General features: G+C 42.7%; 1 protein-coding gene across 1 annotated transcript; it reads left to right on the plus strand.

Moving 5' to 3' along the window:
* Window positions 1-5,075: 5,075 nt before the first annotated feature.
* On the plus strand, window positions 5,076-7,939 carry LOC107304362. The gene is made up of 2 exons (XM_015838144.2): window positions 5,076-5,341; window positions 6,141-7,939. Exons 1-2 carry the CDS (start codon window positions 5,123-5,125, stop codon window positions 6,771-6,773), a joined length of 852 nt encoding a protein of 283 aa, XP_015693630.2. The 5' UTR covers window positions 5,076-5,122; the 3' UTR covers window positions 6,774-7,939.
* Window positions 7,940-16,012: the final 8,073 nt, after the last annotated feature.

Consider the following 16,012-nt stretch of genomic DNA (forward strand, 5'->3'; position numbering starts at 1 on the left):
ACCATGGCATACTGGATAGGAAACTATGATATGACCCATCGCAGAACCCTCCCTATTCAATCGCATCACACTTCAGGTTTTGCCCCCTCCTTTACACCAAGTCGGGCAGCCCTTCTTGTGCCTAGGAAAATCCGGAAGCAGTACTGGCCATCATTACACCACGACTCCCATCCATACTCCATCACGCTCACCCTAGCCTCGTTACGTCGAATAGTTTGCAACTATACTTTAAATCCCACCTTGCCCATACTCAGCTTGTGGTTAGCATGGAAATAACTTCCAAGGTTTCTTGTGAACCGGTCCTTAACTGCCATGAGTGCGAATCTCAAATCGAATGCACCCACAGCCCACCATAATCAATATTTTAGTTGGCATTAACCCGAACCGGGTATTATATTATCATTAACAGCTATCCAGAATAAAGATTAGTGTGTGATCCCATGAGCTACTTGTTCTAAGCACGGCTAAGCATTAACTAGGCTTATCTCTGCTCAAGTTACCCCTGGTATAACATGAATAAAGATGGATAAACAATGGCATAATAATAGGTTACGCGTAAAATAAATACAATAAATACTTTAATTGAAACAATGCATGTTTGAATAAATAAAGCAGAGAATTTTTAATAATGGCTTTGATATGATCAAAGATAAGTGCCACTTGCCTTGCTCTGGTCCCTGGGGCACTTCAGCGACAATTTCGAAGTAAATCGGCGCGTCGGCGGGCTCTGAATCTAAGCTACAAAACACAAAAATAAATAAAGCCGGCACAAGATCTACTGAAACAGCACAAGAAAGTATTTTTAATAGATTCATGGCAATTTTATGAATTTAATGAAATTTGAATGGACCTAAACGGAGACTAGATGAATCATAAATTTTAGAATTTTCTGGGTTTTTAACCTAAACAGAAAGTCCTAAAAAGCATTTATTGTGCAATAAAGGAGGCTTGCTGACATCAGCGGAGGGAGGGGTGGCGCCGACTGGTGGGGGCCACTTGTCAGTGGGAGAAGGGGAGGATGAGGGGCTGACACGTGGGCCCAGGGAGGAGAGAGAGGAAGGGAGGTAGCGGCTATCTGGTGGATGGGTGGGGCTCGCTTGTCAGCGGCCTAGAACAGAGGAGGGGAGGGCGGTGCTGGCCGGCGGCGAGCGGGCGGCGAGGTCGACGACGGCACGGACCTGACGGCGACAACGCACAGCGGTGACCGATGGCGAAGCGGGGGCGGCGTCGGACGGCGAAGGCGTGCGGTGGTGCACGGCTCGGGGCGAGTGGCGGCAGAGACGCGACGAGCACGACGGCGCTCCGACGGTGGCAGGGTGGTGGGGGCCACGGCGAGGCGAGGAAGACGGTGCCAGGATGGACGACGGCGATGGCCAAAGCACGCAAGGACGCGGCGGCGGCGTCGGCTCCACAACCACGAGCGGAGGGGAAAAGAGAGGTAGAGGGAGGACGGCGACGGCTTACCGACGACGAGGACTGCGGCGGCAAGTCGGCGAGGGCGGGAACGTGGGATGATGGCCGGTGGCGAGGACGGCGAGACGCGGATGGCGAGATCGATCGGCGGCAGGAGGCGGCGGTGCTCGGGTGCGGCGGTGTCTCGGGAAAACGGGCGACGGCGCGGGGAGAGGGGATTTATAGGGGGAGGTGGCGCCGGCTAGGGCGGGCGGTCGTTGTAGACCGAGTCGGCCACGGCGCGGACTTGGCGGCGGGCGTTGCGGGCGGCGGTTGTGGCGGCGTGGGGAGGACTCCGGCTCGGCGGCAACGTGCTGGTTCAGCCGGGAGGGGGAGGCAAGGCAGACTTCGCGGCGCGCGGGCGAGCGAGTTGGGCCGAGGCGACTCGGCCGGGAGGATGGGAGGGCGTGCAGGAGGGGGAGAGGGGGAGCTGGGTCGCACGGGAAGGGAGAGGGGGAGCTGGGCCGGGGGAGAGGGAGGGGGAGAAAAAGAAAAGGAAAAAGGAAGGGAGAATTGGGCTATGGCCTAATTCGGAAAAGAAAAGGAAAGAAAAATGGAGGAAAAAGAGGAAAATGAAAAGCCTTAGCTTTTGCCATGTTTTAAATTAATTTTTGGGGTAAAATTTTATACTCTGTAATTTGAGTTTAAATCCAGTTAATAATTTAAAATGTTTTAGGACATTTTAGAATATCGGAAAAACTTCCAATTAATTTAATTAATTTATACAAAGTTTTCTCTTGAACTTTGATTAACAAATTATTTTTAATATATTATTTAATTAATTTTTGGCTAAAGTAAAACTCAAGGCGTGACACTTCGTCAGCAGTAAACAATTTGGCATTGACCCAACAACTCCACGGAGAGGCAGCAGCTGCACCAGGGCACGTGACCGGCACGGAGACAGCGGCTAGCGAGGGGGAGCGATGAACGTGGAGGCAGGCACGAGGAAAGCCGAGGTGAGGTACGATGGCGGCAGTAAATTAAAGAGGGAAAATACGGTTAGATAGGGTCTAACAACTAGATCTATTGGGCTTCAAAAGCAAAACTTTTAGTGGACTTGTACATTTTGGGCCCTGGAGGGGAAAATATTTCCCACCTCTTTCCACGACGGAGAGTTGCCAACCCTAGTTATATTTTATAAAATGGTGAATTAAAATAGACTAATATATACCTGTGCTAACGCTACGGTGTTATAATATTTCCATTCGTACATTATTTAATTTCGTTAGTTAAACTATTTTTTCAAAATAAATCTAATTGCACCTTAACTTGATTCGTCATATATCAAACATACATGTGCTAACATATGATATGATGATATTTAATAATAAAAATCAAAGGATTGAAATAAAGTTCATGTTTCATACCTCGCACAATTTTATCCATCCATAGTAATATTCAACCAAATGAATTTTATGGCCATATGTGTACTTTCCACCAAACATGGCACATCAGTCCTTAATACAATACAATTATGATCTATCTTGTAATTCTTGTAAAATAAAATAAAGTATTTAGGCAAATTTGTTCAATCCTAGTGAACAACGTTCTTTTATCACAATCTAACAGGAATAAGAAATCTTATATATAATTAGTCATAAATTGTATACATAGAATAATTATAGGAGCTATCTACTATGTCAATTTATATTTTATAGGATGTTTTTAATATATAGAAAGATTTTGTCTATGCATCACATATACAAAGTTTCTAATATAAGTTTATATTTTATAGAAAGTTTCTAATATATTTTATCACTATAGAGTAGATTCCATAGTTACATGTGCATATATATGGAATAAATAATTTAATTTGGACCGAAACAAGTTGTTATTTTATGAATGAATTATGATATGGTATATTTCCAATAAAATTTGAAAAATATAAGCGGTCAATTATAGGTCCGAAATTTAACGGCACGTAAAAAAAGGATAGAGTAGTACAAATACTACTGTATCAAAAAATAGCTCCTGCAATTACCTATGAGCCAATATAATCACACACATGTTTATAATTTAAATAATATATGTATGTATATATTATAAAATTTATTTTATACTTGTTTCTTTTTTATTTGACACCGTTGATTTATGTGTGTTGATGTATACATATAAAACAACACCGAGTGAGTATTACAAATACCACCGTGTAAAAAATATCTCTCGTTATTTAATATTGTTAACTCGAACTTACATATAAATATTAGACTATATATATACACATATAAATGATACATCATTTAATTCATATCCGGTCTATTTTTTTAACACCGTTGATTTTAGGGGTATAAGGTTGACCATTTGTGTTGATATATATACATTTAAAAAATATTTATTTATGAATTTGATTCATTATTGGTAAATAGATATAAGAATGACGTATAATTTTATATGTTTGCATCAAAACTTTGAAAAAGACGAACGATTAGACAAAGATTTGACCAAGTTCTGACATGTTTGTATTTGTAATACTCCCTTCGACCTTTTTATGACACCATGAATTTTGACTCTATATTTGACCGAGATTTAATGAATTAAATTTGATCAGGGAGGATAGATGGAAAGTGCGGGTGATTTTGAGAGCCGGTAAATAGAAGGAGGGTTTAATGGAATGTACGCGTGATTTGGGGAACCCATAAAAGGAAGGAGGGGTGATTGAACGTGGATCATCCGATCTGATGCAGATAATATTAGCCGTTGGATGTGTGCAATGAGTAAATCATGTTGGTGCACTATAGGGTAGATGACGTATAATATTCTATGTTTGCATCAAAACTTTGAAAAAGACAAACGATTAGACAAATATTTGACCGAGATCTGACATGGTGTTATTTGTAATACTCCCTCCGACCTTTTTATGACACCATGAATTTTGAATCTATATTTGACCAAGATGTAATGCATTAAATTTAATCAGGAAGGATAGATGGAAAGTGCACATGATTTTGGGAGCCGGTAAGTAGAAGAAGGGTTTAATGGAATGTACGCGTGATCTGGAGAACTCATAAAAGGAAGGAGGGTTGATTGAACGTGGATCGTCCGATCTGATGCAGATGATATTAGCCATTGGATCTGTCCAAGGAGTAAATCCTATTGGTGCACTATAGGTAGAATAGGACATGAATTCCATATCGTATTAATGCGAAACATCTGCTTGGTTTATTTTCAAAAAAGTAAAAGCAGAATCATAGTGCTATTAAGATTTCATTTTTATTTTTATTTTTTTACTTGGATTTAGAAAAATTAAAGGTATATTGTTTCGTGGCCTAACACACGCAAAATAAAATAGAATTTACCTGCATATCGTGCAATTCTGGAACATTGAATTAAAATAGAATTAGAAAAAGTAGAAACATAGGTGTAGCACTATTACGATATTATTATTTTTATTATTATTTTTACTTGGATTAAAAAATCAAAGGTAAATTGCTTCGTTACCTAACACACGCACAAAATAATTTTTATTTTATTTTGACTTGGATTTAAAAAAACAAAATGTAAATTAGTTGGTAGCCTACCACCCAAATCCCGCCCCAAAGTCCATATTGTTAGTAGATAGAACCAGATATATTATAGAGATAGAGATTAGATGAGATATTCTCTTCTCCCTGCACTATATATGCACCCTAATCCCGCCCCCAAAGTCCCACGTGAAACGGCCAGGCGAGAGATGATGAATCAGATGACGCTCTCTTCCATCGTGGTGCGCCCGGTAATCGTGGCTGCACGCGGCCCCTCGCGGCTTCCGCCCACGCTCCATCTACGGAGGTGCACCGGAGGGCCGCCGCAGTACCGGCTGACATCCAATCTCCCCAATACGGCCGCGCCCCCTTGCGCCTGCGCCACGGCAATAGCGTCCCCATGGCTCGACCACGACGACGTCACTGAGGTGATTCCTTCGATCTTAACGCCATAATCGATCTCGACCTTGCACGCACCTTGTCTTTCCTGTTGTTATACATCTCTCTGCTGTGAAAAATTGCTCTTTTTCTTTACCTAAATTCCATATTGATATTCTCTCTTTTTATATATCCTATCGTTTCGCTTAGAAAAAATTTAAACTTAATGAGAATGATTTGAGGTTTTTCCTTAACAGCTTATTTTACATTATTTATTTTTAGAAGGATAAGATACACATATGCAAAGGTTTTAATCATAAATTATTTTTAAATTGTTAATATACCGTTTCTCTTGTTATAAGAGAAACAATGCCGCTCTTGATTAGTTACAGCGGGTAGATCGATCTTGGCAATTTCATAACCTAAATAAATTGCTGCATTTCTTTTTTATGATTAGTTGAAAGTAGTCATTTCAGTTTATTTTAATACTTCAACGATATGAGAAAAATATAGTATGGTGTAAAATTACTTGAATATGGAGTGATTTGTTTGCTCGAAATTAATGTTTTATAGGATCTGTATTCAAAAGTAATTTATTATGATTATACGTTTATATCACGTAAACCACACTAGTAGATTAGTAAAGCAATGGTTGGTCAAAGCTAGTTAGCCATGCAAACAAAATGTATCTTATATATTTACACTTCCTCACAATTTATTTGTATACGGAGAGAGTATAAACAGAGTAATTGGAGTAATCTTTTAGCAGAATTTACTCAATGCACAGTTGTATTACTTGTATCGATTGATTTACCGCTTAATTAAGCGCATTTAAATGGTCTTTGGTAGATTTCCATCTACGAGGTGATCGCGTGGTCTGCAGAAGAAGCCATGGAACTCATCAAGAAGATTCCTCCTCCCGCGGCGGCGCACGACGTGGGCACGCTGCCTCCACCGTCCCTCCCGGCACCGGCACACGACGTGGGTAAGCTGCTCCGCAAGTACGAGCGGCTGCTCCACCGCGCGGAGGCGCGGTCCATCGACATGTTCGCCGGCAGCAAGAGGCTGGTGCGGTGCCATCTCATGGCGTGGGAGGCCTACGAGGCGATGCGGCCGGCGCTCCTCGGCGTCGGCCACATGACAGCCGGGGAGGCGCTCTGCGAATGCATCCGCAGGGGCGACGTCAACGATGGCAGCCGCGACATCGAGCCGAGGCTGCTCGCCGCGTTTGGGGTCAGGCCGGAGAGCCTGCCGGCGGACCTTATGGAGAGGCACTTCGTCGCCGGCGCCATGTACGCGGCGATGGAGACACGGAGCTGCGCGTGGAGGCGGGCCAGGCGGCTGAAGAGAGTGGAGAGGCGCAACCGGCGGCGAGAGGAGGGCGACGAGGAGAGGAGGAAGCGGGAGGAGGAGGAGGAGGAGGAGGAAGAGGCGCTGGAGGGGGACCGCAGGCGCCTGAGAGAGACGCCTAGTCTGGCGTGATTCTCGTGACGGCATCGAAACACGGTCTAATTTATTTTGAATTAATTTAGGAGGATTTTCATAGCAACTGAAGGATTTTCGTAGCGATTGAGGTAACTCCTATGAAATTTACTTTACGGTGTTTCAAAATAGCACTTAGCTAGCCTGACAAACTGGAGGATACAAAACTTTCACAGTCCACTTCTATATGTATCTTCAGTTCATCTTGTCAGCCCTGTTTTCAGTGGGAAGAGAAACAGTTATCATTTGCCATTGTTATGCCCAGTCTATGAGAGAGAGTAATTTGTATTCTCTTTCAATATAAGCTTGTGATTGATCCTGCCAAAACGTGTGAATTTGTGTGCATACAACCATATTAAGGCACATGTGAAAATATATATTACACATACACTTGCTTATACGGAGGCTAGGTTGGACTAGAATGAATAAACCGCTAACAAGATAGATCAGAGGGACGCATGCCTCGTCAGGAATCGCAGCAGCTTTTGTCAAATAGGGAAGAACAGAACCAGGAACCCTCGGCCGTCGTCGAGGGGAGAACATCGCCAGAAGTGGTCCGCCGAGGCCCGACGCCAGATCCGCCAAGGGGAGAGCGCCGCCGCGTCGGATCCGCGCCACCCTGAGCTTCACTGGCGCCGCTGTGTCGCATCCGCTTCGTCTCGAGCTCCCCAGGCCACGCCGCCTCAGATGTGCGCCGCCCGATCTCCGCCGTCGAGCTCAGCTCAGATGTGCGCCGCCCGATCTCTGCCATCAAGCTCCGAAGCCGACCCCCGTCGCCAAGCTGAGCCGCCAAGATCCGGCACCGGCGTGAAGAGGAGGAAGGTGGGAGGCGACCATGGCGGCGTGAGTCGTGATGGGGAAGATGATGGGGGATGGTGGTGTTTGGTGTTTAGGAACAACTTATATTTCTCTTCTGATTTTTAGTAGGTACAATGTTAAATTTTGGACTTATACGTAGACCGAGAAAATTTAAATATTACATCAAAAATTAGTAGGGGTTAGTATATAAAACTAAAGATACACATAAGCTACTCTGCACTTTCAAAGAGAGAAGTGGTCTCAGGTCTCAGGCCATGTGGCACATCCTCTCTCCACTAGAACCACTTGATGAGGGTGTGTGCATTGTTTTTATGTCCTTACGCTAACCACCCAGGCCCTGACCCGGTTGGTGCAGGTCCCCACCAGATCCCTGGCCTCACATGAGAAATTCCCAACCGTACTTGCTTACAAGCTGATTTCGCCATCTACAAAAATTAGTATTAGCCACGTGGAATAATCTCTGGTAGTGTATGTCGTCAGTTTTAGCGTTAGTTTATGATTTGCTCCTGAAAAAAGTGTGCCTACGAGTAAAATGGTGTACCTACAAATCACACCGTTCTAAGACAAAAAAATCAGTGGTGTTTTATCGGTTGGAAAAAAATGTTTCATCACTTTAAATGCTCACTTGATCCAACATTTCAAAGAGGTGCAGCATTCAAACAAATATTAATCGCAACACCGCCAACAAATTTCGTGAAACATTGAATCTCAACAACAAAGATATCAAAAAAAGTTATAAAAATCAAAACTTCAAACGCTTCTCAGATGTTTAACCGTTGAAACGTAAATTTTTCTTTTATGAAATTAATCATATTGAAGTTAATGTAAATACTTAATTATAATGAGGAGAGGAGCTAGGCCCTTTGTCGGGGTTAGCCAACCCTGCTAAAATTGTGCAATTTTTTAACAAAATATTGTTTATAAGTAAAGTGATTATATTATTTAATTGAGTTGACTCCAACTATGTTATCAGTCGGTTTCGCAACTAACTATAATAAATACATTAGTGTAATTGGATTAAGTATAGGATAATAGTTTAATACAATTATTTAAAGTTGGCTAGGGCACGTACAGCGCACAGCCAACACCCATCGACATGCAGTGGAATCACCCTTTTGATCGAACGTGACAGGCATTAATTCTAGAAACCAATGATGGTCGGCGTCTCGTTCATCTACGACGACTCCGCATGCACCGAAGTAAAACAACCGCTCTCATTATGCGTTGTATCATCTACTTTTGCCCATCAACGGCTTGCGTAGATCGGACAGCTTGCGTAAATCAATTTTACACTTGATCTTCATTATTTGATATGCCAAAGGATGCATTTAGTTTCATGCAGATAACTAAATAGACAACTCACTGTATGAGCTGTCTGTTTAGCTCTAAATAAACAGCTGCCATCTAAACCTTTGTATGTGCTTCAAGCTTATTCTTGCTGTAAAGTGTAAATAAATGATTGGAGGGATAAACTAGTGGTATGCACGTGCCGAGACAAACACCTCGTTTTTTCGTTTCTGTTTATCTTTATAAGCAAAATTTTAAACTTTTAATATCAAATTTAGAGTTGATTTTGAAGATTTTCATCGAAATTTATTTTTCACCTTTCATTCTTAGATCGCTAAGAATACATATATAAAAGATTTATTCATAAGTTATTTTTTATTTATAAATATATCGTTTGGATTTTTAATAAAAAAAGCTAAACAATCACCCAAAGCAGAGACCAGCTTGCGTGGGTATGCATAATGCAGGGTGTCAAGTTGGCAACCGCCGGGAACTTGAAGAAAAACCGACTCGAAAATCAATTCTCAGGGTATTGTCTTGCATAATCCGTAAGTACTCATTGTGTAAAATATGATTATTTTTTGGTTTATCTTGTAGGTACTAAAATATGTTTATTTATTAGTAATCATTGTATTGAGTTTTGTGATAAAGTAAGAGACGATTGTATTAAGACTCAATACAGTGATGATTTTTTTTATGTTTTTCATTAACATGCGTGGGATCGGTAAAAAATGAAGTTACTTAGGAACGGAGCAAGTGCTCATTAATTCACGAGGAGTGGCATAGACGAATAGGATAGCGTCGTTAGATTTTTGCATGTCAAGAATTCTAAATCAAATTTAACTACGGGATACGGGCAACGTTTACGATGTATTCTATCCATTTCAAAAATAAATATTTCTAACATTTAAATATTGTTTTTCATTATAAACATTTCCAATATAATTCATAGTACTAATTATCCCATAATCACTTAATATTTAAAATTCTTCTCATTTTATCCTCATCTATCTTCTCATCTTTGTTCATTTATTTTTTATTGAAAGAAACTATATTTTTTCCTGACCCTAATCATGTTAAATAATCTAAAATTACTTTTATTTTGGAATAGACATAGTAAAACATGTAAAGAAGCAATGCTGGACACTATCTCGAAAAATGGTAGAATGCGACAGCCAAGAATCAAGATTTGTTGTAGAGTAAAATTTGGTAATGGAGATCAGATATGAAATGTAGTACCAGCATGCACCTTCCGAAGTAACACGTAATTGTCATTTGCCTTATCATGCTAGGTTTTTCCACTCAATTTGATTGCAATATAAAATATAAAATTATTTTTTATGTTTATGTTATTCCCTAGGGCAACAAATCTTTCATCTTAGGCTACTCACTAGGGTATTTTCATAAATTAAGATTATATAGGGCTGTACTTGGCATGCCACTGCCATCGTACGTATCTCGCTGCGGATTGATTTGATGTTAGGTGTCTCGAAATCGGATTGATCTCACTATTGGATTAAAGCTAAATCATCAAATTACTACGATACCACTTTTATTTTGTGACCATTTTAAACATACCCTTTTTTGTTGGTAGTATATTGTACCGTAACAGTTATCATATTTTAAGTACAATATAAGTATGTACATACTGCCAATATAAAATGATCCTATGTACAATTTAGTCCTAAGGGGAAAAAATACTCTCTTATGCCATGTAGAGTATATTCAACGTGCGACATTATTTAATTGATCATTGATAGATGAGATATTAGGATTGAAACATTATTTTATTTTTTTATTGCTATTCAAGGGTATAAACAACTATAATCGTAACTTAAAAGTCTTATTTTAGAATGTCATATGTGAAAATTTTGAACCAAGATACTATTTAGGAGCTTGAAAAGTAGACACGCCAAAATTTGAAAACATATGGACACGTACAAAGGTGTTTATTAGCTAACTCTCTCAATCGTCACATAAGTAAATTTGGTGATATGGAGGAAAGAGAGAAAAAGAGAGAGAAAAGTTGTTATTATGCATGACAACGGCTCAGAGTCGACTCTTAACATTTATTAAAGGAAACCTTCTTGCATACGGGTGGATAAAAAGAAAACATGCGTAATAAAAATATTTTATTATATTAATGAAGAAATCATACCTCACTCTACTCGTGTCATTATAAAATAGGATCTTGATGCTGACGTGAATCAAATAAGAGTCGATAATAGACTCTAAATTTGAACAAACCCTAACAACGCAGCCTCTATTAGATGAAATGTGAGGATGTGCCCCAAAAAATGGGGGAGGGGGGGGGGGCACACGTATAAGAAGAAAGGCGTGCACAATCGAACTGGAGGCAAGAACCATTCTTCTAGCATATTTCCGGGAGCATTTTCCTCGTCCTTGAGGGAAATGAGGTACTACAAGGTACTAAATCTGGAACGTTAATTTTGCATGATCCAACAGCATTAGATAGGTTGGTAACTGTGTGCCGTATTACATGGAAGTGGTATTGTGTTTCCTTTACTCAGATGTAGGGTTAAGAGTGTAATTTCACGCTAGTCTTATCACTGTCCATGAAGGTATTAACGCCAGATTTTGGCAAATAGCCGTCGAAGAACAATGTGCGAAAAGAGACTGAATCGGATAGAAGAGGGTCAATCGGCTGAAGAAAGGAGGTTAAATACGACTCGAAGTTAGCCGATGGAATCCGGATCGAACTAGAATTGGAGTCTGCTTGGGCCCGAAGCTTAAAGATAGATTCGGTTATTGTAACACTCCGTGTAGATTAGGGTTGTGTTATGTTAGAGTTTGTTTAGGATTTTATATCTAGTTAAAGTCCGAGTGTAATAAGGTAGTTGTTAATACGGATCCTTATTCAGTTAGATTAGATAGATTTTGGGATATAAATAGATGGTCCCGTACCCTGTATACAACAACTTTCGTTCAATCAACTTCAGCGCATCGCCAACTTTTCTCGACAGAGCGAGCTCTCGGCGCAAGGTTTGTTACCCTTGCAATGTAGTTCGTCTTCGTAAACCTTTCGATCAGCTAGAACGGGACTGTCTCGATTAAGTTCGATCTCCTGCCTAGCTAGTCGACGGTTTAACTGAAACCTGTTATTGCGTTATTCCGTTATCGGGATGAGGTAATAACAGGTTTTCAATCAAGTTCTCACGAGTTCTTCGTTTTGATCCGTCGACATGAGTTTAATTGACCAGGTTCTATCTCGGTTAGGTTTGATCAATCTAGTTAGTCGAGTTCATGTTGTCAGATTAGATCGGATGCTCGTGAGGGCTTATAGCCGGAGCTCTAGCCGGCATTATCTTAAGTAATTCGTCAGTTTACGCATTAAATTCGTTGATCTTCATGTTTGCAATGATTATATAGTGCTTGACTACATATTATCTTGTTTTGGTCCAATCTATGTATGTTTAGTTCGATCTGTCTATAGAAGCTTGTCCGATCGACTGAGATTAATGTGTAGATTGTTGAATTACACTAGTTTGGTATCTGGTTACTTATATTCTGCAATATTATCTTGATCTTATGCATGTTTACGTTTAGATCTGAACTGTCTTGGTTGAGTCGGATCTTCTAGGTGTAGCGCGAGTAAGTGTTTGATTAATTATTATTGTTTTATGTCAGTAATTAGCATAGCAATCTAGTTTAACTTAAATTTCATGTTTAGTCTCTTATCGGCTTCTGACTGTCTGTGTGATAAACACCAGATCAATCCGATCGGCTGATTAATCTTAAGACTATCTCGACTGGATCTTTTAAGATTAATCAACCGGCTGGATTATTTAGCAATTATCTTGCTTCGATATCAATCGATAAGGCATATTATTGCATATCTTAATGAAATTCTTGTAAAGTCGATCATTTAGCGCATCGGCTAGGGTCCTGAACCGGTATCGATGATTTGGTCGGTAGCGGTTTGGGTTAACTGTTTCTATCATATTATATCTTGTCAGTTACAGGATCAAACTAAGTGGCACGCCCAGCAAATCCAAGAATTAGGTCCTGCACTAGAGTGGTCATAGAGTTACTCCCAGGCCTTTGTGTGTGACACGTTGATTGTAATTTTCAGCATCAACGTATTTTTGGCACGCCCAGTGGGACCAGTGCTAAGAAGACTCAAGCAAACGTGCAAACCCATGGACACTCAAGACAGGGAAGATGGCCGCGAAGGAAGTCAGCTATGACAACATCGCCCCCGTCACACTCAACAAACTCACAGAAGAACAAAGGGCCCTGGTGCAGCAGCAAATGAAAGGTTTCTAGAAGTTGTGTCTGGAGTCCTTCAGCATGACTCGAAGTGGTCCAGTCCAAAAATCCAAGCTTCCAGTACCAACTACCGAGCCAGGACAAGGTAGCAACCCACCTCAAGACAACCAGCCGAACCTACAAGATATGGTAGATTCGGTGGTGCACCATGCATTAATCAACCAGTCTGGGGTACTGGTTAACATGCCGTCCGGGCTCATCAGACAGGTGGCCGATGGCGCCCCCGATCAGGAGTCACAGCTAAGGGGTCCAACGTACTTCCCGGGAGGGGAGAGACCAAGGTACTGAGTTCACCGAGACATGAGAGACCCACCAAGGGATGATGAGCCGAAACCTCCTCGGTCGACCCAGAACAGTCTCCAGACAGGTTGAGGCAGCCATACCAAGAGAGGACACCGCCAAGATATGCTAGGCAAGCCAATCCCAAGCATGGCGTCAGCGCCCCTTGTCAGCCACCACCACCACCACCACCATCGGCATGGCCGTGTAGGGAAGATCCGGTGTACAATGATCCACCTCGACAGCATAACCAAGTGCCTGGGGGGCAATTCAGAGAAGAGGACTGGACCGACCGCATTGCTGAGGTAATGCAAGAACAATTCGGCTTAAGGCCGAAGGAATAGACCATGATGTACCAGTGTCCGTACCCGAAATGGTTCAAGAGGGTGCCATTGCCACACAGGTATAGGGTGCCAGACTTCTCGAAGTTCTCGGGACAAGATGGCATCTCGACAATAGAGCATGTCAGCCGATTCCTGGCCCAGTGTAGCGAAGCATCGGCTGAGGATGCCCTTAAATTCGATTCTTCCCACTCTTACTATCAGGATCTGCCTTCACATGGTTCTCGTCCCTACCCCCAAACTCGGTGAGAAGCTGGGCCGATCTTGAGAAATAGTTCCACAAGGACATCTTCGCTGGAGTACGGGAGATGACATTGACTGACCTCACCATGGTTCGACAGAGGGTGGACGAGCCAGTCCATGACTACGTGCAGCAGTTCAGAGATATCAGGAGCCGATGCTACAGTCTCAACCTCAGCGATCAACAGTTGGCCGAGTTGGCATTCCAGGGACTTCTTGGCCAGATCAGAGAGAGAGATTCTCACCCCAAGAGTTTGAGAGGCTGGCGCACCTGGTACAGAAGTGCTCGGCCCATGAAGTTCGATACCACGAGGCGAGGAAAGAGAAATTCCAACGCAGAGTGGCGTACCTGGCAGAAGGGTCATCGGACTCAAACTCTGATGAAGCTGACATTGGCTTGGCAGAGTGGACCAGAAACAAGAACCGGTCACGCGCCCTTAGGTGAAAGGAGGGAAGAAGGAGGAGAAATTCGACTTCGATGTCAATAAGGCCAATAAGATATTCAACCTCCTGCTGCAAGAGAAGCATATACAACTACCTGCACGGTACATCATCCCATCGGCCGAGGAGTTGAAGAAGAAGAAATACTACAAGTGGCACAACTCCGTCTCCCACCACACAAACGACCGCCATATTTTCAGGTAGCAAATCCAATCGGTCGTAGAGCAAGGCTGGATCAAGTTCGAAGACACCAAAAAGCCGATGAAGATAGACGGGCACCCATTCTCGGCCAACATGGTGCACGCCAGCTATGAACCAAGGTGCTACCGAAGGCACGAAAGTACATCGCACATAACGTCCGCTTCCATGATAAACAAATACCATCGTCGGCAGGACAGGAGCCAGGAACGTGAGGAGTGGGACGACTACGATGAACACTAGGATTGCCCGTTCTTCCAGTACTGCTAGGATGAAAGAATCAGGCTACCGTCGATAGAAGACTGCCATGAGTGCAACCCACAACCGTGGGGGAGACAAGCCGACGGTCAAGCCGCAGGGAGCCGATCAGGTCGACAAGACAACCAAGGCGCCACATCTCGGTACATGACAGGCTGGGCCCGATGACTCACGAAGAGGATGAGGAAACCAACCCACATCAGCCGATGAAGCCCAACCAATGGTGCCCGACCGGCATGTTCACCAAAAGAAGAGAAGACTGCAAAGGCTCCGCAACGGCAAGGGCACATACAACCTGCTCTTGGGAAGAGACTGGATACACGCCAACTAATGCATACCATCCACGATGCACCAAAGCTTTATACAGTGGCAAGGCGATCAAGTGGAGGTGTTATCGGCAGACAAGTCGGTCAGCGTGGCCACCACGGATCTGCCCGTGTGGGAAGGAGAAGGCTACGAGTGTCTTTCAGGGAAACCCATGTCAGGGGAATTCCTGCGTGCATCGGCAGCTGGGATTCAGCCGATATGCGCTCCGGAGTCCCAGCAAACAGTCTCATAGGAGCAGTCGATGACTTAGATGGAAAGCTAGGTCAAGGGTTTATGTCAGCCGACAAGTTGGAAGAAATAGATATAGGGCCAGGAGATAGGCCAAGGCCGACATACATCAGTGCTAATTTTCCTCTCGAGATCAAGGAGAAATTAATAAATTTATTGAAAGAGTATATCGATTGCTTTGCATGGGAATATCATGAAATGCCAGGACTAAGCCGATCCATTGTTGAACATCGGCTACCAATCAAACCAGGATATCGGCCGTTCAAACAACCGCCCTAGAGATTTAAGACGGACATGTATGAGCCGATCAAGGCCGAAATCACCAGACTATATGACACAAAGGTCATCATGCCTTGTCGGTATGCAGAGTGGGTCTCCAACATAGTGTCGGTATTCAAGAAGAACAGCAAACTCAAAGTCTATGTCGACTTCAGGGATTTGAACAAGGCAACACCCAAAGACGAGTACCCAATGCCGGTGGCCGACCTGCTAGTCAACGCAGCGTCAAGACACAAGATGATCAGCTTCATG

This window comes from Oryza brachyantha, chromosome 6 (genome assembly GCF_000231095.2).
Source record: "Oryza brachyantha chromosome 6, ObraRS2, whole genome shotgun sequence".
Classification (NCBI taxonomy): Eukaryota; Viridiplantae; Streptophyta; class Magnoliopsida; order Poales; family Poaceae; genus Oryza; species Oryza brachyantha.

Excerpts from the sequence above, each read along its gene's own strand:
- LOC107304362 (XM_015838144.2), top strand. The coding sequence starts at position 5,123 with ATGATGAATCAGATGACGCTCTCTTCCATCGTGGTGCGCCCGGTAATC. Across the intron at positions 5,342-6,140 it reads ACCACGACGACGTCACTGAG|ATTTCCATCTACGAGGTGAT; the intron begins GTGATTCCTTCG and ends GGTCTTTGGTAG.